Consider the following 23,302-nt stretch of genomic DNA (forward strand, 5'->3'; position numbering starts at 1 on the left):
AAAAAACTACCCAAAATAAAAATACAGAGTCAGAAGAACTTTTCACTCTAGATTTTAGTCCAGTTTCTGCTCATTTTCTTTAATTTAGAGCAAAACTCCTCTGTAGAGTTGTTTGTACTTAAAATTTCTCTCCTCTGAGTCTCTTTATGGGATCACCTCATTCTGGCTTTTGTGTATCCTTTTTCCACTGATAAAACTCCCGTCAAGTAAGAAGCTTGTTTCAACTTTGTCAATATTAATAATGAGTCTTCAGCCTTCATTTTTCTGTGTTAGCTCAGCAGCATTCATTAAGGTTGGTCACTTCTTCCTAATTGAAATATTTTCTTCACTTTGCTTCTATAATATCACCCCCCTAATTTTCCTCCTACCTCATTGGTTGGTCCATTTTTGTCTCATTCCCTGATTCCTTCCTTTCAACCAGATTTCTAAAAGTTGAATGAAGTGTCTCAGGACTCTCAGCTCTCTTCCGTCAGTAGTAAGTTCAATCACTAGGTTAACTAGTCTCATGAACTTTAAGTAGTGTCATTTCATCTATGACTCCCAAATTTATGTATCATTTCTTGACAAGAGTTTCTTCTTTACCTCGTTAATATGTCCAGTTGCCTTCTTGATATCTGCATTTGCAAGTTTAGTAAGGTTCTCAAAAGTAACAGGTCCAAACCAAACTATTCATGCTACCCCTCTCAGTCTGTTCCTTCCTTAGTGTTTACATCTCAAGACATGGCACTCTTTTCTGCTATTTTTGACTCCTTTCATATACAGCTTCTCATATACCAGGAAATGCCTCTACTTTCAAATTATATCCAAATCTGAGTACTGTTCCTCACATCCACCATTCTATCCTGATCTGAGCCACCAGTTTTTTCTTGGATTACTGCAGTAGCCTCCTATGTAATATTCTTGCTTCCCTTCTTCACTCCCTGTAACACTGAACAGCTTTAAAGTAGTTCTGCTACTTTACATCCTGTTCCTTGTAAAACATAAATCATATTATTTCCTCTTTGGGATCTTTTTTGTATGGTTTGGAAATTCCTAATATATCTGTCCTCTGGCATTTTCTCTTTTACCATTTTTAAGCACTCTTCCTCACACTTATTCATTTCCAGCCATAGACCATTTTTTCCCTCAAACATACCGATCCTGTTCAGTGTCTAAAAATTAGGTAGGAATATTTTGTGAGAAATTTGCTTTCAGGTGTTTCATTATCCACTTGTATCCCCAAATACAATTTAGTGTTGCATTTTTTCTGTAGATGTAGGCTCTGAGATCAGAACCTATTTCTTTTATTTGGGCCACAAGGATGAGTACAATTCTGTTTCGTTTAATTATGTATATTAATATAACTAGCATAATTTAATCTCATATACTTTTATTCAGCCTCTAGATTTATTGTGTGATCACTATCAAAATTGCAATTCAAATTAGATAGCTTAATAGCAATTGCCACCTCTGAAAATCTTGAGCACATTCTCAAATGAGAATAAATTTTGTTTTTTCAGTAGACAATAGATGTGCTTCAAAACTCAAGATACAAAAGGATATACTTTGAAAGTTAGTGTTTCTGTCTTATAGCCATCTGATTCTGGTGTCACAGAAAATCAGTGGAAGGTATATTTAACGTATACACAAACATACACATAAATTATAAAACATATAGCAGTGATTGGAGAAGGAAATGGCAACCCACTCCAGTGTTCTTGCCTGGAGAATCCCAGGGACGGGGGAGCCTGGTGGGCTTCCGTCTATGGGGTCACACAGAGTCGGACACGACTGAAGTGACTCAGCAGCAGCAGCATAGCAGTGATAGCCTAATATACATATGCATATTCTTTCTCAATTTAGGTATTTTTACTAATTGACTCTGAGAACTCTTAAAAAGCTGCCTCATTCTTTTTACCAACTATATAATATTCTTTGAGTGAACTCTGGGAGTTGGTGATGGATAGGGAGGCCTGGCGTGCTGTGATTCATGGGGTCGCGGAGAGTCGGACACGACTGAGCAACTGAACTGAACTGAACAATAGTTAATTGAGCCTCATTGTTGAACAGATAGACTGTTTCCAGTCTTTGCTATTTATTCATGTTCTTTTTCATAGATCTTTTGAGAAATGTCTATAGGTTAAATTCTTACAAATTGAATTACTGGATCAAAGGTATGTGTAAAATCTCGTAACTATTGCCTGGTTGCTTTTTTTTTTTATGATTGTGCCATCTTACACTTTGCCTAACAGGGATTATAGTAGGATTCCCTACTACAGGGATTGGCAAACTTGTTTGTCTCTCAAGGGCCACATAGTAAATATTTTAGACCTTACAGCTCACATATGGTCTACGCCACACTCTTCTTTGTGTATTTTTTGGCCTTGGGCCGTAGTTCGGCAGCTTTGGCCAATAGCATAGCTGCCAGACTGTTATCAAAACCTTTTGTCTTTACCAACCTGTTCTGTGATCATGGTATCTAACTGCATTATTAATTTGCATTTCATTTATGAGCAAAGTTAAACCTTAGTGTTTCCTTTTCTGTGAAATGTTCATTTAGATCCTTTGCTTTTATAAATTTATTTGGTTTTGGTATCTTTAGTGAACTAAGAGTCTAATCTTTATCCATTAGGGAAAGGACCTGTTGTGATGTAAAGTGCTGTAAAATGTTTTTGACAGCTTTGTCTTTGATCTTTTGGTTTGCCTTATGTTTTCTTCTTGTTAGGAATTGTTTATAGTCACATTTGGTCTTTTATTCTTTTATTCAGTCAGTCTTTTATTCTAGGTTTTGTGTCATTCTTAGAAAGGGTTTTCTCTAAAAATAATTCTTCCATTTTTAAATAAAAGTTAAATACATCTGGAAATTATTTTGGTGTGAGTTAGAGATCCAGTTCTTTTCGGGTGGTTCCCCTTGCCGCCCAGTATCATATCCTGAATTTAAACATAAAGATTTTGGAAGTCTCTTGGCAATATTACTTTTTAGTTGATTTCTTATATACTATAATACTTAGATTAAATATTGATCACAAGAATGCATATCTTTCATTCATTAAACAGTTACTGAGCATATACCATGTGGTCAGGTAGTAAGAATAAACTGTGCTGTAGAGAAGGCTCTAACCTTGACCTTTGGTTGCCTTATGATCTGGTAAATTTATCTCACTGTGTGTGTGTTTTAACACCCTGCTTCTTTATATTTTCTCCCTATTCTTCTGTTACTGGGAAGATTTTCAAATAAACCAGTCTAAAGAGTAAGAATAGTGTAGTGAATGTCTGTGGTATTGTACAGCTTTCTCTTCCTTTCCTGCTTTTGTCTGTGTGTTATACTCTGTGAAAGTAAGTTGTGGAAATTCCTATGATTTTACTGTCTTTATTTAAAATTAATTAGTTACATGAAAATGGTGATTTTCTAATTTTATTATTTTCTCTATTTGTCTGTTTCTTTAGTTCTCTGAGGAGAGGGAATCATAGCTCTCGTTTTCATCATCATATCCTTAGAACCTAGCAGAGTAGTTACCATGAAGCGATTTCCTAATAAATAGGTGCTGAATGAATGAATGAGTACTTTTAGGCCGAGGGGTGTTTCTGAAGGATTTCAAGTAAAGATATAATGTGGAATGATTAATGGTTTCAAAAGATAATTCTGATATCTTTATGAAGGGGGCAACTTGAAAGCTTTCCTTTGGACCCTGTTTTAGTTAGGACTTGATTAGAAGTAATCTAACTCAAATCAGTTTGAACAAAAAGAAATTTATCCTGGATCATGGAACTCAGGGGATGATTTGAAGATCCAGCCACATGAAATAAAAGCAAAGCTGTTGGTGCCACTAATATTTTTAGTTTTTGCTTCACTCTGTGTTTTCACCAGTTCTAGTTTGTTTGCTCATGGACCAATTAAATATGGTTTGAGGGCAGGATTTGTAAGAATATGGTTGCCTGCTAGATATCCTGTGGATTGAGTTAGTACACTGTCAATAGGAAGAGATGTGAAGTATTGGAATGGTACCAATGAAGGAGATGGATTTGAAAGAGATATTAATATAGTTAACAGAATTTGTCCAAGAGGAAGGAGAATTGGAGTGAGTCTTTTTTTTATCTTGATCAGTCTGCTGATTTGGCAGTGCTATTAATTAAGTGACAGAAATAAAGTACAAGAAGTATGCTTGGAATGGGAACATGATGAATTTGATTTTAGAGGTGTTAAGTTGAAGGTTCTTAGGGGTCCTATGAGAAGTTGAATATAGACCTCTGAAGTTTGGAGGAAAGTTCTAAGCTAAAACATTTGGGAAGTCATCAGCAAAAGTCAAGGCTATGATGGTGAATAAAATGGTCTGAGTATATAAAATGAGATGAGAATTGGAATATTGAGCACATAAAATAGGAAGAGGAGAATGGAATAAATTAATAGAATAGTAAGGAAAGTAGGAAACAGTGCATGTCAAAGAAACCAAAGTATTTTATCTGGGAGGGATATGACACATAAAGATTGAAAAAATAATTGAATTTGGCCATGAGGAAATCATTGATGATCTTAATCAGAGAGATTCCAGTGTGAAATTGGGAACCAGACTGCAATAAGTTCAAAGGATTAAAGACTGGGAGATGAAGTAGAAACAAACCAATGTAAACTTTTCCCCTAGAAGTTTGTGAAAGAAAGGTGAATTAGGGCAGGAAAAAGAAATAGAGGGCTGAGTTTTCTCGTTTATTTTGGAATGGGAGAGACTTGAACATATAGTTCAGACAGTATAAACAGTTTTTAATATTTATTCTGGCTTGGATAAATTTTATTTTTATGTTTTAATATTCATCACTGTAAACAGTAACTGCTGTAAGTGTTTATTAAGGGTTAGTGTAGAGAAATTAGGACTCTGAGGTCAGAGAACTGGGTTCTAAGCTCCCCAGAATAGTCTCTATGATAACTGTAATTATCACTTTCATATTCCCTTCTGTGTGTCAGTCTCTGTGTTAGTAGGCTCTTTATACATACTATCATTAAACCTCACCACAAATTAATCTCCAAGGTGAGTATTATACTGTTTTATAGATAAGGAAGCCTTAGAGTTTCTTCTCAGGATCACATAGATTTTCAGTAATTACGCTGTGATTCCAACACACATGTGTCTCATTCTGAAGTTGGTACTCCTTCTTTCTATATTGCATTGACTTTCTTTCTAACTTAAAATAGTTTCTCCAGTTTTATGTCCCTGTTTCCTTATCTGTCAGATAGGGATATCTGTCACACCTATTGAATATTGCAGTACTATTATCTATATTTTGTTTGAAAAGAAAAAAATATATATAATTTGTTAAATGCCAGACAGACCTTATAAATATGGTCATCTTTAGCACTATCATTTGTCTAAACAGTATTTTACTTTTTAAGGTGGTGGTATCATGGATACAGAAATGTCTGAAGATATAGACCACAACTTAACTCCTACCCTTGACAGCATGTCTTATGGAATGCCGAATCAAACAGGATCTGAAAATTCATTGCTGGATGAAGATGATTATTTTTTGAACTCTGGGGATCTTGCAGGAATTCCAGTCGTTGGTAGTGACAATGAGGATGAACAGGATTTTAGTTCAAAGGACAATCTTGTTTCTTCAATTCATACTGATGATAGCTTGGAAGTAGAGAGAAGAGTCACACAGCATGAATCAGACAATGAAAATGAAATACAGATTCAAAATAAATTAAAAAAAGACTTTCCTAAACAATTTGATCAGGTTTCTGTCTTTAAATCAATACGGAAAGATTTTAGTCTAGTAAGAGAAAACAGCAAAGAGACATTTTCTGGAAAGGAGAAAAATAGAGACCTAACTTATCATGAACGTGAAAAACGGTTGGATAAACCCCATAAAGAGTTGGATTCAAGGTTGAAAAGCAGTTTTTTTGATAAAGCAGGTAATAATTGTTGGAATAGAGCCATAAAGCACAATAAATAACAACATACTGATAATAATACAGCTTTTATTACTTCTGATACTAAGCAAAGTGTGAACAGTTAAATTCATTGTAAGCTTGTCATTTTTCTTTTATCCTTGTTCTTTGCAGAGTGACTGAATTTCTCCCAGTAACTATTGGTAATGGTATAAATGGTTGAAAATAGCTCTAAACCTCATTTCTCCCTCCCCTGGTTGCAATATTTTGATGAGAAGGCAAGATACTCGAATCACCTGTTCATTTTCTTTGGTTGAACATTGGAACCTGAAGTTGGATTTAACTTCTTTGTGCTGTAAGCACTAATTCAAACTGCTGTCCCACCAATTAGTCCAATTTAGGGAGGGTTTTTCTTTTTGATAACATTTCTATTTTATGTTGTAAAAGTTTCTTGAGACTCCTGTTGAGCCTCTTTGCCCAGCATACCCTATACTTTAGCTTCAGTTCCATTCTTGAGCATATATACATTTTCTTATTTCTATGTCCTTCTCTTGCTGTTCCATTTGCCTGCATGTCATTTTCTCTCTTGTGTATATACCTGTAAAAGTGCTTCTTATCTGACAATACCTAACTCATAAACCTCTTCTACCCTGTGGTCATCCCTGATCTCTCTGCATCAAGAATGTTTGTTTCCTCATGTGTATTTCCATAGCATTTTGTTTATGCCTAATTTACTTATAGTAATTATCACACAGTATCATAGTTGTTTGTTTTGCCTTTACTTGCTAGTGTGAGAGTTTATTGAGGGCCAGACTGTATCTTACTCATTTTTGTGTTCTTAGGGCCTAACCTGGTGTAGTGAAAATAGTAAAATTTCAGTAAATATTCAATAGGTGTGAAAGAAAGCAAGGTTGAATATACTAGTCCTTGTATTACTATTTCTTCTGACAGTGCTAGGAAAACTATGATAGAACAAATCAGTATCATTATAAAGAACAATTAGTTTAAGTATCCATTATGTACAAGGGTATACAAGGGTATACTGTATTTTTCAGTTTATATTATTTAATGTATTTTCAGTATGCCTAGAAGGGATAAATTATATTGGTACTTATCTTCAGGGAACATAATGTCTAATAGCAGAAGGGACAAGTCAAGTAGTTGAAGTGTTACTGACCAGTTGAATAGCATAAAATTTATAATTGAAGACAATGTTAGAAGAGTTTTTTATAAAGTAGTACAATAATATTTCTTTGAAATAACTGAAACTGTGTTTTAGGTATTCTTAGAAGAGAAATGATTTTTAACTTAGTGGACAAGGGAAGATTTCTAGAGGAGAGGTGATTTTTGAACTGAGCTGAATCTGGAAGACTGTGTAAAGATTAGGATAGTTGGGACTTGGAATGATACAAGCAGAGATGGGGAAGAACAAATTTAAGTAATTTTTAGAACATAGTGAATGAAGTAACTATTTAGGTTTGAGCAAGGAAATATTATGAGGTGAGGCTAAAAGTTAGGTGGGGCCAGTTTGTTTATTTTGAGTGAAGCTACCTTGTGGGTATTTTTTGGTACCCTTTCACTCTAATGAGCATCTTTGTTGGAAAGAGAGGTGATTATCAATAGCTTTTTAGGTCACTCTTTTTAAGATTTGTTATTCATATACATATGTTTGTTTTGTTTTGTTTTTTTCTTTCAATAGCTAATCAAGTTGAAGAAACATTACATACCCATTTACCACAAACCCCAGAAACAAACTTTAGGGTAAGTTTTCAGTGTGTATGTAGATTGCTTTAACTGTGGCAAGTGTCAAAGTTTTCTTTATGTGATTTTCTAAACTGTAACTATATGTATTAGGTAGAGCACTGATTTTTAAAAATTTCCTTTATTATTTGGATAAGGTCATCTTTGGAGATGTGCTGAGAAGTCTTTGCTCTTAGATTCTTTATTTGTATTTGATATTTGGACATATATCACATTTACTTGTAAGCATAGGGACTCTAATGAACATCCATAGAGTTCTTCATTTCCAATGAGCTTTTCTTTGGGTGTTAAACCTGAAGAGGAATAATTTAAAAATATGAATATTTATTAATCCTTTATATTGTGTTTTAGGATTCCAGCTATCCATTTGCCAATAAAGAATCCATTGGTTCGGAACTGGGAAATTCCTTTGCATCAAATATTAGAATTAAAGAAGAACCTTTGGATGATGAGTATGACAAAGCAATGGCACCACAGCAGGGACTGCTAGACAGAATTAAAGATGAACCTGACAATGCTCAAGTAAACATTTCACCTTTTTTCCCCCTTCTTTTTTGTTCCACACACGCATTATTCATTCAAGAAAGGAAGTTCTTGATTAAGAAGTGTTTTGTGGATGGGGTGAGCGGAGACTCTTAATGAAGGTTGAGGAAATTGAATTATCTTAAGAATAATACTAAGGAATCAACCAGAGTTACAGGAAACTTTTTCCAAGTAGTAATAACTAAGGCTTCTACTCCACTTTGTTCCTTACTAATGCTGTTCTGTGATTTTTACAGTTTTAGTGAAGGATTAGGGAAAGTGAATCTTCAAGGATTTGAGATTTATAACAGCAGACATGGCTGAAGTTTATGGAGGTTTATGAGTTTATGGTGTGATTGTTTATATAAGGTAGTAATAAGCCTTTTACAGTTATTGCTAATGAAGTATGTAAAGATTTAAGTGTTTTTCAGGAGGGATTAATGGACAGGTTATCTTTGGAAGAGTTAATTGATTGAAGAACCAGTTTTTTAGATCAGTGGGTTGAAGATAAAGGAGGCTTTGATGGGTGATACAGGATTCCAGTTTTGAGGTGTGTGAGTAAAAAGGGTAGGGATAGAGCTCTGTTATTTCAAGGTTGCTCTGGAGATGAAAGTTGGAGAGATCCTGTAACTGTGAATCCTGAAGTCAGTGAAGTTATCTATGCAGTTATCATAGCATTGGTTGGAATAGAATAAAGATGGTGTAATCATTTAAGAATGTAGAAAAGGACCAAGGGATGAATTTGCAGTAGCAGCAATTGTTTGAGGGTGTTCTGGATTTTATACAAATGGTATGAGTGCAGAAGCTAAGAAGTAAAGATAACATGAATTAGCTTGTTTTTTTGAAACAACATTTGATCTGGAGAAAGCTTACCTTTCCCTTTCTTTTATATTAGGGTGGTTAAGAATGTGAGACTTGTGTGGAAGAGATTTTTTTCACTCAGATGTCTCTAAGCAGGGTTTCTCAGCACTGTGGACGGTTTGAGCCAGATCGGTCTTTGTAGTGAGGGGCAGTGCATCCTGTGCGTTTTAGGATATTTAGTAGCATCCTTGACCTCTACCTGCTGGTTGTCAGTGGTACGTTGTCCTCAGACATTGCCAAATGTCCCCTGGCGGACAACATCCTCTGGTACTGAGAACCACTGTTTTAGAGTAGGAAAAAGCAAGAGATACAAGTGATTTATGTGGGTCAGACTGATGCTTCAATTAAACAGGAATTCCATGGTGCCCAGTGGAAGGTAGCTGTATAGGGTAGTGATGATAAAGCTGTAGAGTTGGATGGGTGTGAGTGTGGTAGCTACAAAGAAGATGGTAGAAGTTAGATTGAAAGAATGGTAAAAGAAGCAGGCAAAATAGAGATATCTAAATTAGAGTTAAAGAAATGTCCTGACACCTAGGGGAGATCCATATGGCAGTGTATATTTCAGACGTCTACTGTTAGGTCTAACAGAGCAGATCTTCATCCTTCACGTACCGCAATCTGGACACGAGAAATCCATAAGGAATCGCAGTGCTGTCAGGGTACCAAAGACATCAGTTTCTCCCTGTACATGACCCAGTGACACTCCTTCAGATAAAGACAGTTATAGGAAAGACTGCATACATTAGGGGAAGGGGGCATCAGAAAGGGTTATTTTTATTACTGTTTTGAAAACAATCAGATATTCCAGTGACTAGAGAACAGCAATAGGATGAAACTGTCAGGACCCAGAAATACCTACATTTTTAGGTAGGTGTCAACTATTTGAATCAACTATTCAAAGTGTAATAATGTGTTATAAAATACCAAATAGGAAGTTTCGTCATGATTTTGGGGAAGAACTTCCATAAGAGCTCATCACTTGATTGACTGGACTCGAGAACCAAGCAGGAATGTAAGTCCAAGGCATAAGGTCTAGAAGCATTCCTTATGCTGACCCCAAAATAAGGGAGTTCCAATGCGTGAGTGGGTAAAGCTAGGTTTTCTCTGAGAAGTCCTCTCTGTTTTCAGCTACACTAATCCTGTGGGATCAGACCTTCATAATTCTTCTAGAAATTCCTCAGGGGACCTCATGTTAAACTGTAGATATCAGATTCTTTATTTCCCTTTCTCTTTCTTACCCTTCTCTCCCTTTCTTTCCTACTTCCTCTCCCCACTCCTGTTTCCTCTCCCCTTCTCTTCCTTCTTCATTGTTCTGTTCTTTTAGGTATTTCTCCTCAGTGACCATTGGAAATCTATATTCATTTTTCAGTGCTACCTAATGCTTTATCACTCTTCATTTCCAAAAATAGGTTGGAAAAAGGAGTTCCAATGAATTATTTTCTTAGATTCTGAAACAGTACTATTAACCTAATGCTCATCAAATACTGATAGATTTAACAGCTGTGGTCAGTCTTTACTTTTGACCATCGGTTACCTGTAATAACTTTTCTCTTGACTTAATAAGAACATAGCTTTAGCTTCTGGCACCTTGTAAAAACCTCCCTTGACTTTTCTCTTTGCTTAACTTGTAGCTTTGCTTTCAACTTGCTTCCTTATTCTCCTTTTTACACAATTCATTTTGGTCTTAGTTTTTTTACTTTCCCATATAACTCGCTAAGATACGGAAGTATATGTTTATATATGTTTGTCCACTTCTTCCCAGTTGCTCTTGATTCTTGCTCAGTTACAGTTTTCTGGGTTTGCCAGTTGTCATACTTCGTCCTCTGTGACCGGCGTAGCATCTTTGTCCTCCTGGTTACATTTCTTCATTCAGATCCTATTGCATGTTACCCTGTTTTCTATGTAATATTTACAATTACAGATACTTTTGTATGTACTACAGTGTTTCATTCTCCAGGATAAAAAGGCCAGAGTAGATGATATTAAGTCCATTTATAGATAAGGAAACTGAGGTTTGTAGAGGTTAGTAAGTTATTCAAGGCCATATGGCCAGGAAGGAGCCAATCAGGGGCCTTCATCAAGGTCTTATTATTAGTCTACCAAACTTTATTCTATAAATGTTGTTTCTCATTTTTTCTTTTCCCCTTTTCTATAGATTCTAAAAACTGGGAATTCAGTAAATATTACTTTATAATAATGATTTTTTTTTTCTTTTTGCTCATAATAAAAGGGGAGCTAATCTGTAATCTCATTGAAATAAATGGATTAGAATGGGAAAACAAATCAGTTAATTGTGACAATAGTGAGTCATATAGTCTTGGAAAGTAGAATGCAGTAATTAAATGTTGGAGCTTGTTTTTTAGCTATGTCAAGTTAACTTGGTTATAGAATCTGGGTTTTTCACTTCTGAAACACTGTCTTGTAATACTGATATATACTTTATGGCAAACAAAGGGAAGGTAACGATACTGGTAAAGGATTTTTTTGGTTTTGACATCTGTTTTTCTGCTTCTGAGAGCTTTTGGGTTGTAAGATTTTCACTTCTTAAGTTATTAGTCATTGATTTTTTATTAAATATTTGTGAAATTAGTCATTGTTGGGAGGATGCTAACATAAACATGATTCTGCCTTGAAAGCATTGTGGGGTGTACAGCAGAGTACTTAAGATATATATGTATTTTACTATGTTAGATAAGTAATATGTACTTGAGGCTTAAGGAATATATTGGAAGTTTTAAATAAGTGTCATAGACTGAGAAAGAGAGCTGATTGGAGACGATTAAAGTATATCCATGAATTTTGATTTTTTTTCTGAAATTTTCTGACATTAGAAAAGATTTTTACTTGTAATATGCCTTAATATACTGTATAATGTAGGAATGTTAGAATGAGTCTGTTTTAGAAAATCTCTTAATGTATAACTTCATCAACAGGTCAGGTAAGACTAGATAGATAAATAGATGCCAAAAAAAATTTCAATGTAATTCGCTATGCATTTCTTATAATAGATACTCTCTTGATCAGGTAAGGAAATACCTACTTCTGATCAATAACAGTCATTGAATTTAAAAGTAAAATGATGGAAACCTGTTAATAATTACTAAATGAACACAAATTACAGATGTCAGCATTATTATTTAACACTTGTTGGATTTTCGACCCAACACATGTTAAAGAAATTAGAAGAAATAATGGAAAAGGGGAGACAAAATTATCATCATTTGCTGGTAAGGATCTTTATTAGAAAATTAATAGAATTCATGAAAGTTTAGTTGAGTAGCTAGTTGAATTTTAGTCATGTAAAACAGAGCAGTATTTGTATAAATCAGTTTCCCACCTAGATAGTACGGTGAAAAGATACACTATTTCCTACAGCAAAGCAACTAAAAAGTGCTGTATCATATAAAACAACTAGAATGAATGGATAGACTTTCTTAAAAAATGTGATATTAGTTATTCCTAAAGTAAAATATAGTTCTGATAAAATTCTGATGAAATATCAGTGGTTTCTTATGTTTTGAAGAAGAATAAATAGGCATGCACACACACATTATATTATATGTATGTTCTAGTAATTAGAGATATGGCAAACTATTAAATGATAAAGCACCTCGCAGTTATTTTCGTTAGGATAGTGTGAAATCGTAAGAGTAGTCAGCATGATAATGATGCAGAATAGATTGCCACAAAAAGAGGTATTTTTAGAGGAATTTGATACGTTAATTGCAAGTGAAAGGAATTCACCACCTGTTCAGAGAAAGAAAAACGCTGATTATATATCAAAATAAATAAATCCCGGATGGATTAAAATAGGAGTTGGCAAATTATCTTATCAGCAGCAGGCTAAATCCCGCCTGTCCTCTTTGTTTCTGTTTTGTTTTTGTTTTTCTGTATACTGTTTTTGTAAAGAAAGTTTTATTGGTAATTGCCACAGTCAGTTCGTTTATATATAATCTATGGGTGCTTTTACTCTCCTAGGGCAGAGTTGAGTAGTTGTGATAGCATGGCTTGAAAAATCAGAAATACTTCCTCTCTGGCCTTTTGCAGATAAAGTTTGCTGACCTCTGGATTAAAGGACTGTATAAAGAATGAGAGCATTTTCTTAGCATTTTATCATGGGAGTAGAACTTTGTAAGAAATAGAAGGAATCGCTAAAGCTAAAACCATCAATTTTTTGGCATAAACATGGGAACTTCAGTATGTAAAATTTTAACTGAAAGAACATATTGAGGAAATATTGATAACAGATGCTGTAGGACATTAATATTATTACCTTATAGTGCTTTTTTGTAAATGGATATTGAAAAAATTGGAAATTAAAACCAGAATGGGAAAAGACTAAGTGGCTTTTTTCACTAGAATAAATGTAGTTAAGTTTTTAGTAAGCAGTCTGTCATTGTGCACCAAGAACATTTACTATATACTATCTACCCAGTAATTCCACTTTTAAGGTTCTTTCCTTAGGTGATAATCCTAAACACGAATGTATGAGCATTCACAAAGGTGTACATCATGGCATTAATGACTAGAGCAAATGTGTGGGAACAAGTGGACCAGCGCTGGGTTGTGGTTTTGTAGTCTCAGTGCCACACAGGGCTATCATCAAATTGCAGACTGGGGCCAAGGGAAGCATTAGTGATGGTGTCTTGTCTTTACTTATTTAAAGTTTTGATATTTTGTCATGGAGTTTTGCATTTAAAAAAAATATGACTGAAAATTGGTGCCTTAATTTATACCTGAGGCAAGGGCTTCACCTCACCCCAGTCTCATCCTTGTGTAATCTGTTAGGTCTATTAAATAATATATATCAGTATTTCTCGAATTTGAGTAATGTACAGACACCTGTTGCCACAAAAAAGGGAGTATGTTGGAGTTGCCTGAGAATTCCAAGAATATGACATCTTTTGGGGTTTTGCAAGTTTCAGTGTGGTAAACAGTGAATTAAAAAGTTAAATCTATTACTTAGAGGTTTCACAATGCAATAATATAATTGTAAAAGCTAACAACAGTACTAAAAACTTGTAGTATAACTTAGTTATATGTGATTATTCATGACTGAAAATAAGCTTAATTCAATAAAAAATTATTCAAAAACTCAAACTTAAAAAAATTTTCTTTAGAATTTTCATACTGCTTAGAGTACCTTTATATAGATCTCATGGATTCTTGGAATCCGCCTTTAGAAACACTGATACTTAGCCACTAGAAGTTATTTTGGAGTAAAGTGTGGTGATATGCAAATATTCAATTGATTCAAGTAACCAAAAAAAAAATCACTTTATAAAAAAGTATATTCAGTATAATTACAGCTGTGTAAAGAAACACATATTGGAGGGGAAAAGACTGGAAAGAAATATACCAAAAGAATAACAGTGGTTGGTTGTTTGGGGGTAATGGAAATATTGTAAGAATTTTTTTCTGATTTCTACTTGTCTAAATTTTGTATAGTAAGTGTGTATTACTTTTATAAATATAAATGCTTAAAATACTGTAGTAAATTAAGAATTAAAAAATAGTGTGTGAATATCTGGTAATGCTGTAGGCTAATTAGATAGCTACTTTGATTTTTTACTTCTTAAACTCTCAGCATGTATAAACCTGTTATACCCTCATTGTAATTATAGTTTGTTTGCTATTATTTCTTACTAATGTAGAAACATTTTCCACCCCTGTATAGCCTTAGTAAAATGTCTTGAATGTTTCAGTTTCTTTAGACATATTGTATTCATTTTTATTTACATATTTATTTATTTTTCTTTTTAAAAGGAGTATAGTCATGGCCAACAGCAAAAAACTCAAGAGGGGGAACTGAAAATTAGCGCTGTGTTTTCAGTCAGTGGCAGTCCTCTTGGTAAGAAACAATACTGAATGAATGAATCGTGTTTATTTTTTCTGACCAGTGTGAGTGAGAGGAAGTACCTACTTAACATTAGTAAACTAGGCAGTTCTCTCTGCCTGTTGAGAATGGCTTTAATTGTGCATTGCATAATTAGTGTTGGATTTCAAAACTAGTTCTAGAAGAGAAAGAAAGGATGCCTACTTAAAATTCATGGTAAAAAGTAAAACTTTTTTTCAATTTTTTTTTTAAAGCTCCACAGTTGACTACTGGCTTTCAGCCTTCACTGGCGTCATCTGGCATGAATAAAATGCTTCCTTCAGTTCCAGCCACAGCTGTTCGAGTTTCCTGTTCTGGTTGTAAAAAAATCCTTCAGAAGGGGCAAACTGCTTATCAGAGGAAAGGGTCTACTCAGCTATTCTGCTCTACATTGTGCCTCACTGGATATACAGTTCCACCTGCCCGCCCACCGCCTCCTCCCACTAAGAAAACTTGCTCAAGTTGCTCAAAGTATAGCAGAATTCTAAATCATCTGTTTCCTTTCTTTCAAGATGCTTTGTTCTTATTTGTATATTGTTTAATTCTACCTTTCTGTGTTTTTTGATAAATATCACACATTGTTTACCACAGACGTGTTGCTGCTGCTTTCAGTCTTTCTGGATGTGAGGTGCTCAGCTTTAACTTTAATTAATGACCATTTTATATAATAAGAGATACTTTTGAAACATAATTTACCATCCCTGTTAGTTGAGATGTTTTTTAAAACAAAAACTGCATAACTTAGAGTAATATATGACCGAAGTATTTTAACTGTAGGCAATAGACACTTAAATCCAACAAATATTTAATGCTTGTGTGTTATTTATTATTTACACAGTTGGAATTTATTTAATACTTTTCATATTAACTTTAATTAGATTCCAGTGTATTTATTTTTACCTTCTCAGTATTTCTGAAGTATCTCAGAGGTTACATTTCAGTGTTTAACAACAAAAAATTTTGACCTTAGGATCATTTGAGGAATATGAACTAATTTTTGCAGGATGGTCATTAGACACCGTTTAAATAAGTCAGAAAAAGATGAATAATGCTCTTGTTTTGAAACAATTTGACTTCTGTTATTAAGCTAAGCTACTCAAACTATGATTTATTTGTATCAGTACTTAGATCAGTACAAGGATGTTGCCCTTTTCTGTAGAAAGGAAAAAAGATGTTCCCTCTTCTAGTTCAATTTTAAAAGGCATATAGAAAGAAACTTCTAAAAGAAATTTGGGCATGGTTAGATGTTCCAGAAGTTATATTTGCATTCCTTTATGTTTCCAGTTAAATTTAGTAAAAGTAGACTTTATTTATACTGTTCAAATTATTAAATATGCTTTAAAAAATGAATACTTACAGACCACATATCTGATTTCTGTATTTTAATAAAGTCATCATCTTTCTAAGGTTAATCAACCTGGGAATTAGACTTTTTATAACGCTTTTTTCAGTTTCCTATTTTGCCATGAAATAGTTTCATGTAATAACTTCCTCTTACGTTTCTTTATTTAATTCTTGAGCAATTAGCACTTCCTAAAATTTCAGTGATATTTCTCCTTTCATAATAATAGTCATAGATATTTATTGCAATGATTTATCAGTGAATTTCAGGATGACCATAGGAAATTCATAGAAGTTTAAAATGTGTGCCCTCTTCTTGTGTTTTTTCATTCTTATCCATACATGTTCTTCTCATCTAAATTCACTGTATCTCTTTGGCCTCTGGTATTGACCTCCCATTATCTGGAGATGGTTATTTTTACCTGCATGTAATCCCTTAGTTTAGGAGACGGGGACGACAGAGGATGAGATGGCTGAATGGCATCACTGACTCGATGGACATGAGCTTGAGTGAACTCCGGGAGTTGGTGATGGACAGGGAGGCCTGGCGTGCTGTGATTCATGGGGTCGCAAAGAGTCAGACACGACTGAGCGACTGAACTGAACTGAACTGAATCCCTTAGTTTTACTTGATCTTATGTAGTTTAATTATTTTTAAGATTACATTTTCTTCTTTTGTAATGTTTGGTCTTACTCATAAATTTCAACCTGTCATTCTTTGACTTTAAACCATTCTACCTTGTCCTTCACTTACTCCGTTACCTTTTTTAAATCCTTTGCTCATTCCTTTGCCCCTTTCTGGTCTTTTTTCAGGTACTCCTTGCCTGCTTATCACCTCAGGTTTTCTTTTTCATTTTCTGTCTTCATTTCCCCCTTTCTCTTATTACAGAGTACCTTTTTCACTTGTTTCTCAATCATCAGCCATTTATATTAGTCTTGTTTTCCTTTTTATTCTGTTTCATTTCGTTTTCTGAACTAATCTTTCATCTCCATTTCATCACTTTTCCTTTCTCTTTTTTTCCTCTCTTGTTTACACAGTCATTACAACAGTTTGGAATAGTCTGGTTAATCTGATTATAAAATTATTGATATGAATTGTGCCTTAAATAAATTAGAGTCAAAGAAGTTAAATGATTTACTCAGTGTCACATTTTAATAGCCTGTTTGGGCACATCCATTTTCCCCCCTTATAGCCCATTTAGTCAAATAGGTTTAATTTGTAATTCAGTCCTTTTTTTTTTTTTTGGTGTTTTATTTATTTATTTATTTATTTTTAATTTTTTTTATTTCTAAAAAAGAATTTTATTAAAAAAGCACAAATGCAAAGAAATGAACAGAGGAAAATTTATGCGTCGAACCTGGACTGGTCACTTATGATAATATACATGCTACAATTCCAATCCTTATAAGAAGGATTTTTACTTTAATTTGAATAGGTGGAGATAGAAAAGATTTCCTTTCTGATAAGGAAAAGAAAGGAAACTTACTGCTATTTTTATGTTGATGTTCAGTCGCTAAGTCATGTCTGACTCTGCGACCCCATAAACTGCAGCCTGCCAGTCTTCTGTGTCCTTCACTATCTCCCAGAGTTTGCTCAGATTCATGTCCGTTGAGTTGATGATGCTGTCTAACCATCTCATCTTCTGCTACCCACTTCTCCTTTTGCCTTCAGTCTTTCCCAGCATCAGGGTCTTTTCCAGTGAGTCAGCGCTTCTCATTAGGTGGCCAGTAGACTGGTAGAGATAATAGCAGCAGCACTTAGGTTGAAAGAAGCTACATCACTGTTTGGAGTAACAATTTTATTTTTGTTAGTCTTTTATTAACCAAATCTCTTACCATCTTGAATTTAACCTAAAAGTCTGAATATATTTTGGCTAATCATTTAATCTTTAGAGTTCATTAGTAATAAGGATGTAACAATTTGTTTTAAAAAACTCAATTTCAAATTCTACACTTTCTGATTTTTTTGACATTTACTTCATGTTTTAATTATATAGAGAAACAAACATTACTAGAGTAAGTTGGGATTTTAATCCAACAAATAGGCAGATATGAAAAACATTTTTCACATTCTCTCACATATCCTGTCTTCATTTTTGCCTCTGTCTTTGCTTTTGTCATCAAATCCAACATATAAAAGAGATAATTTGGATAAGGATACTTGTGCTAATACCCATAGATCAGTTTTCTAGATACAGTGGCACTCAGAGAAGTAACTGTTTCAGGATTGTCTGTACCATTTCTGAATTTTTGCTTTCTGAAATGATGTTGCTCATTCTCATTCTGACATAAGATGTAATCTGTTACAGTAAAATGTAATACAGCTGGATGTTAAACATACTGAGAGCCGGGAGAAATAGCTGCTTTTATGCTTCTATTGCCTTGATCCATGCTGTTCTCCAACTCTTATCTCCTTCAGTTCAGTTCAGTCACTCAGTCGTGTCCGACTCTCCGCGACCCCATGAATCACAGCATGCCAGGCCTCCCTGTCCATCACCAACTCCCGGAGTTCACTCAAACTCACGTCCATTGAGTCGGTGATGCCATCCAGCCATCTCACTCTCTGTGGTCCCCTTCTCCTCCCGCCCCCAATCTTTCCAAGCATCAGAGTCTTTTCCAGTGAGTCAACTCTTCCCATGAGGTGGCCAAAGTATTGGAGTTTCAGCTTTAGCATCAGTCCCTCCAGTGAACACCTAGGATTGATCTCCTTTAGAATGGACTGGTTAGATCTCCTTTCAGTCCAAGGGACTCTCAAGAGTCTTCTCCAACACCACAGTTCAAAAGCATCAATTCTTCGGCGATCAGCTTTCTTCAACAGTCCAACTCTCACATCCATACATGACCACGGGAAAAACCATAGCCTTGACTAGACGGACCTTGGTTGGCAAAGTAATGTCTCTGCTTTTTAATATACTACTTAGGTTGGTCATAACTTTCCTTCCAAGGAGTAAGCGTCTTTTTTAATTTCATGGCTGCAATCAGCATCAGCAGTGATTTTGGAGCCCAAAAAAATAAAGTCTGACACTGTTTCCACTGTTTTTCCATCTAGTTCCCATGAAGTGATGGGACCAGATGCCATGATCTTTGTTTTCTGAATGTTGAGCTTCAAGCCAACCTTTTCACTCTCCTCTTTCACTTTCATCAAGAGGCTTTTGAGTTCCTCTTCACTCTCTGCCATAAGGGTGGTGTCATCTGCATATCTGAGATTATTGATATTTCTCCCAGCAATCTTGATTCCAGCTTGTGCTTCTTCCAGCCCAGCGTTCCTCATGATGTACTCTGCATATAAGTTAAATAAGCAGGGTGACAATATACAACCTTGACGTACTCCTTTTCCTATTTGGAACCAATCTGTTCCATGTCCAGTTCTAACTGTTGTTCCCTGACCTGCATACAGGTTTCTCAAGAGGCAGGTCAGGTAGGTGGCCTGGTATTCCCATCTCTTTCAGAATGTTCCACACAGTCAAAGGCTTTGGCATAGTCAATGAAGCAGAAATAGATGTTTTTCTGAAACTCTCTTGCTTTTTCCATGATCCACCAGATGTTGGCAATTTGATCTCTGGTGCCTCTGCCTTTTCTAAAACCTGCTTGAACACCTGGGAGTTCACGGTTCACATATTGCTGAAGCCTGGCTTGGAGAATTTTGAGCATGACTTTACTAGTGTGTGAGATGAGTGCAATTGTGCGGTAGTTTGAGCATTCTTTGGCATTGCCTTTCTTTGGGGTTGGATGAAAACTGACCTTTTCCAGTCCTGTGGCCACTGCTGAGTTTTCCAAAATTGCTGGCATATTGAGTGCAGCACTTTCACAGCATCATCTTTCAGGATTTGAAATAGCTGAACTGGAATTCCATCACCTCCACTAGCTTTGTTCGTAGTGATGCTTTCTAAGGCCCACTTGACTTCACATTCCAAGATGTCTGGCTGTAGGTCAGGGATCGCGCCATCGTGATTATCTTCGTTGTGAATATCTTTTTTGTACAGTTCTTCTGTGTATTCATGCCACCTCTTCTTAATGTCTTCTGCTTCTGTTAGGTCCATAACATTTCTGTCCTTTATCGAGCCCATCTTTACATGAAATGTTCCCTTGGAATCTAATTTTCTTGAAGAGATCTCTTGTTTTTCCTATCCTGTTGTTTTCCTCTATTTCTTTGCATTGATCGTTGAGGAAGGCTTTCTTATCTCTCCTTGCTATTCTTTGGAACTCTGCATTCAGATGCTTATATCTTTCCTTTTCTCCTTGCTTTTCACGTCTCTTCTTTTCACAGCTATTTGCAAGACCTCCTCAGACAGCCATTTTGCTTTTTTGCTTTTCTTTTCCACCTTATCTCCTTAGTCTTCTAGAAAACACCCATTTAACGTCCATATAAAATGTCATAATTTTCATGTCACATCTTGTCTAATATTTCTGTAGTCCATTTTATGTATACAAATATATTCGTCAAAATTATTATACTATTTTAAGAATACTTCTGTTACAGTGTTTAATATATCATTTGTCTGCTTGTCTCAGTATATAAGCTCCTTGAGTGCTTGTAGCATTACTTGACCTAGGGTTGGGCTAGTCCCTGACTCAGTATAACTGCTCATTAAATATCTTTATAAATGAAATATAATAAATTAAAACCTAATTAAAAATAGCTATAGAAGGTGAGAAAATGCAGATAATAGAGCAGTGTTAAGCTCCTGAGTATTGAAGATGAGGTGCGGTATCAAGAATTCCAGTATCATAATGAGTCCCACTGTGTTTACTGTTTTCCTTTGTTGAAGCTTGGATATTGGTAATCTTTTCCAAAAAGTACTATATTAGTATAATCTGTTGAAAATGTAAGAATGAATATAACAGTTTATTTATTATGTGAGTATACTCATGGGACAGAGACATTGTTTAAAGAATTACTGGTTTTTAAAATGGTTTGCAGTTAAACTATCTCATAAACTTCTATGCAGTAAGACTGATTTGGGAGTGGGATAAAGGGTGGAATGGTAGGGAGTTTTAATTATCACAGTTTTAATCTTCATTGTCTTTTATAGATTGAATTACTTAGATATGAAAATGTTCAATGTAGTCTTGTTAGAATATGCACTGTGTAGTTTGAAATGTATTCTTACTTTTAAAAGATAGTGACTTCAAAATTTTCAAATGTAATGTCATTTAAAGAGTATTTGAACATACAAGAGACCTGAAGAAAGAAAATGAGAATCTCCTGTAATTCTTCCTCCTAGAGATAGTAAATGATAACTATTTGATATATATCCTTTTAATCTTAAAACGTAGTATACTGATCCTCACAACAGTTCTATGAACTAAGCCATGTATTCATTTCATTTTATACAACAGAGCTTGAGGATCAAAGAGATTTATCAGTTTATTCAAGAAAACCCAGTTTTCAGGTTTAAATTTCAGTGCCCTTTCCCTACACTTGCAATTGCCTTTGTTTCATTTGATATTTCTAGTTGACAAAAAGGAAAAGAATGAATTACGTTGTGGCTTATTTTATCTTTCTTGTCATTTTTAGAGACATTTTAAATCCAAAGGATGTGATCAGTGCCCAGTTTGAAAATACCACCACTAGTAAAGATTTTTGTAGTCAGTCGTGTTTGTCAACATATGAACTGAAAAGAAAACCTGTTGTTACCATAAATACAAATAGCATTTCTACTAAATGCAGCATGTGTCAGAAGAATGCTGTTGTAAGTTATCTTTTTTACTGGGGGAAAGAGTCTGGTATTTGTGCTTAAATGACAGCTTTTGATGATCTTTCCTTGTTGTTTCTAAGTTGTTTCTTTATAATTTCTAGATTCGACATGAAGTTAATTACCAGAATGTGGTACATAAACTTTGCAGTGATGCTTGCTTCTCTAAATTTCGCTCTGCTAACAATCTCACCATGAACTGTTGTGAAAACTGTGGGGGTTACTGCTACAGTGGCTCTGGACAATGCCACATGCTTCAAATAGAGGGACAGTCTAAGAAGTTTTGTAGTTCAACATGTGTCACAGCATATAAGCAGGTATGTGACCATATTTCAGAAGGATCTATTTTGGTAGAAATTACTTATGAAAATGTCACAAAAAGATTCAGTTCTTATTATTAGCTTAATTAATATTTTTGCATCTAAATAATATTTGTGAAATCCTTGTATGTTAAACACTCTTGGTACGGAGTTTTATGAGTAATAGTTGTCCCCCAGTGTCAATGGGGGATTGCTTCCAGGAACCCTGAGGAAACCAGAATCTGAGAATGCATAAGTCCCTTGTATAAATTGATATAGTAATTGTATATAATCTACACACATTCTCTTGCATACTTTAAATCATCTCTGTATTATTTATAATATCTAATACATTGTAAATGCCATGTAAATAGTTGCTGGCATGCAGCAGATTCTTTTGCTTTTTGAAACTTTCTGGAATTTTTTTCATTAAATGTTTTTGAAAAATATTTTAAAAATGTAGAAAAGCACGAAGAAGAAAATATAATGCATCTCCCAGAAATCCCCAGTCTCATCATTTTGGTTTATGCATTCTAATCTTTGCATCTGCTAATCCCAAATTCCCAGTCCATCCTCTCCCGCCCTCCTCCCGCCTCGGCAGCCATCAGTTTATTCTCTGTGTCCCTCCCTCATTCTGGTTCTGTCTCACAGATAGGTTCATTTGTGTCCGATTTTAAATTCCACATATAAATGGTATCATATGGTATTTGTCTTTTTCTTTCTGACTTACTTCACCTAGTATGACAATCTCTAGTTGCATCCATGTTGCTACAGATGACATTATTTTGTTCTCTTTTATGGCTGAATAGTATTCCATTGTGCACATGTACCACATCTTCTTTATCCATTCATCTCTCAGTGGACATTTAGGTTGTTTCCACGTCTTGACTATTGCGAATAGTGCTGCTGTGAACAGTAGGGATGCGTGTATCTTTTTGAATTATAATTTTGTTTGGATGTATGGACAGGGGTGGGATTGTTGTATCATATGGTAATTCTGTTTTTACTTTTCTGAGGAACCTCCATACAGTTTTCCACAGTGCTGCACCAATTTATATTCCCACCAGCCATGTGGAGGTATTCC

The 23,302-nt window shown here is 34.9% G+C and overlaps 1 protein-coding gene across 7 annotated transcripts in view; it reads left to right on the top strand.

Moving 5' to 3' along the window:
- The window catches only part of ZMYM4 (zinc finger MYM-type containing 4), a 166,472-nt gene that overhangs the window by 85,609 nt on the left and 57,561 nt on the right, over positions 1-23,302 (top strand). For 4 of the 7 annotated variants that reach the window (XM_055401953.2, XM_055401954.2, XM_088835130.1 and 1 more), the window contains 7 exons: positions 5,363-5,887; positions 7,563-7,624; positions 7,976-8,146; positions 14,774-14,858; positions 15,098-15,353; positions 21,742-21,916; positions 22,024-22,236. In XM_055401953.2, the coding sequence (XP_055257928.2) occupies positions 5,363-5,887; positions 7,563-7,624; positions 7,976-8,146; positions 14,774-14,858; positions 15,098-15,353; positions 21,742-21,916; positions 22,024-22,236 (1,487 nt within the window). Of the gene's footprint in view, positions 1-5,362; positions 5,888-5,916; positions 6,219-7,562; positions 7,625-7,975; positions 8,147-9,980; positions 10,020-12,031; positions 12,235-14,773; positions 14,859-15,097; positions 15,354-21,741; positions 21,917-22,023; positions 22,237-23,302 lie in introns of those variants that run through there. The other 3 variants (XM_055401955.2, XM_055401956.2, XM_088835131.1) reach the window with 3 other exon arrangements.

The sequence above is a fragment of the Moschus berezovskii genome, chromosome 4, assembly GCF_049115385.1.
Source record: "Moschus berezovskii isolate FMDL1 chromosome 4, NW_MosBer_1.0, whole genome shotgun sequence".
NCBI lineage: Eukaryota > Metazoa > Chordata > Mammalia > Artiodactyla > Moschidae > Moschus > Moschus berezovskii.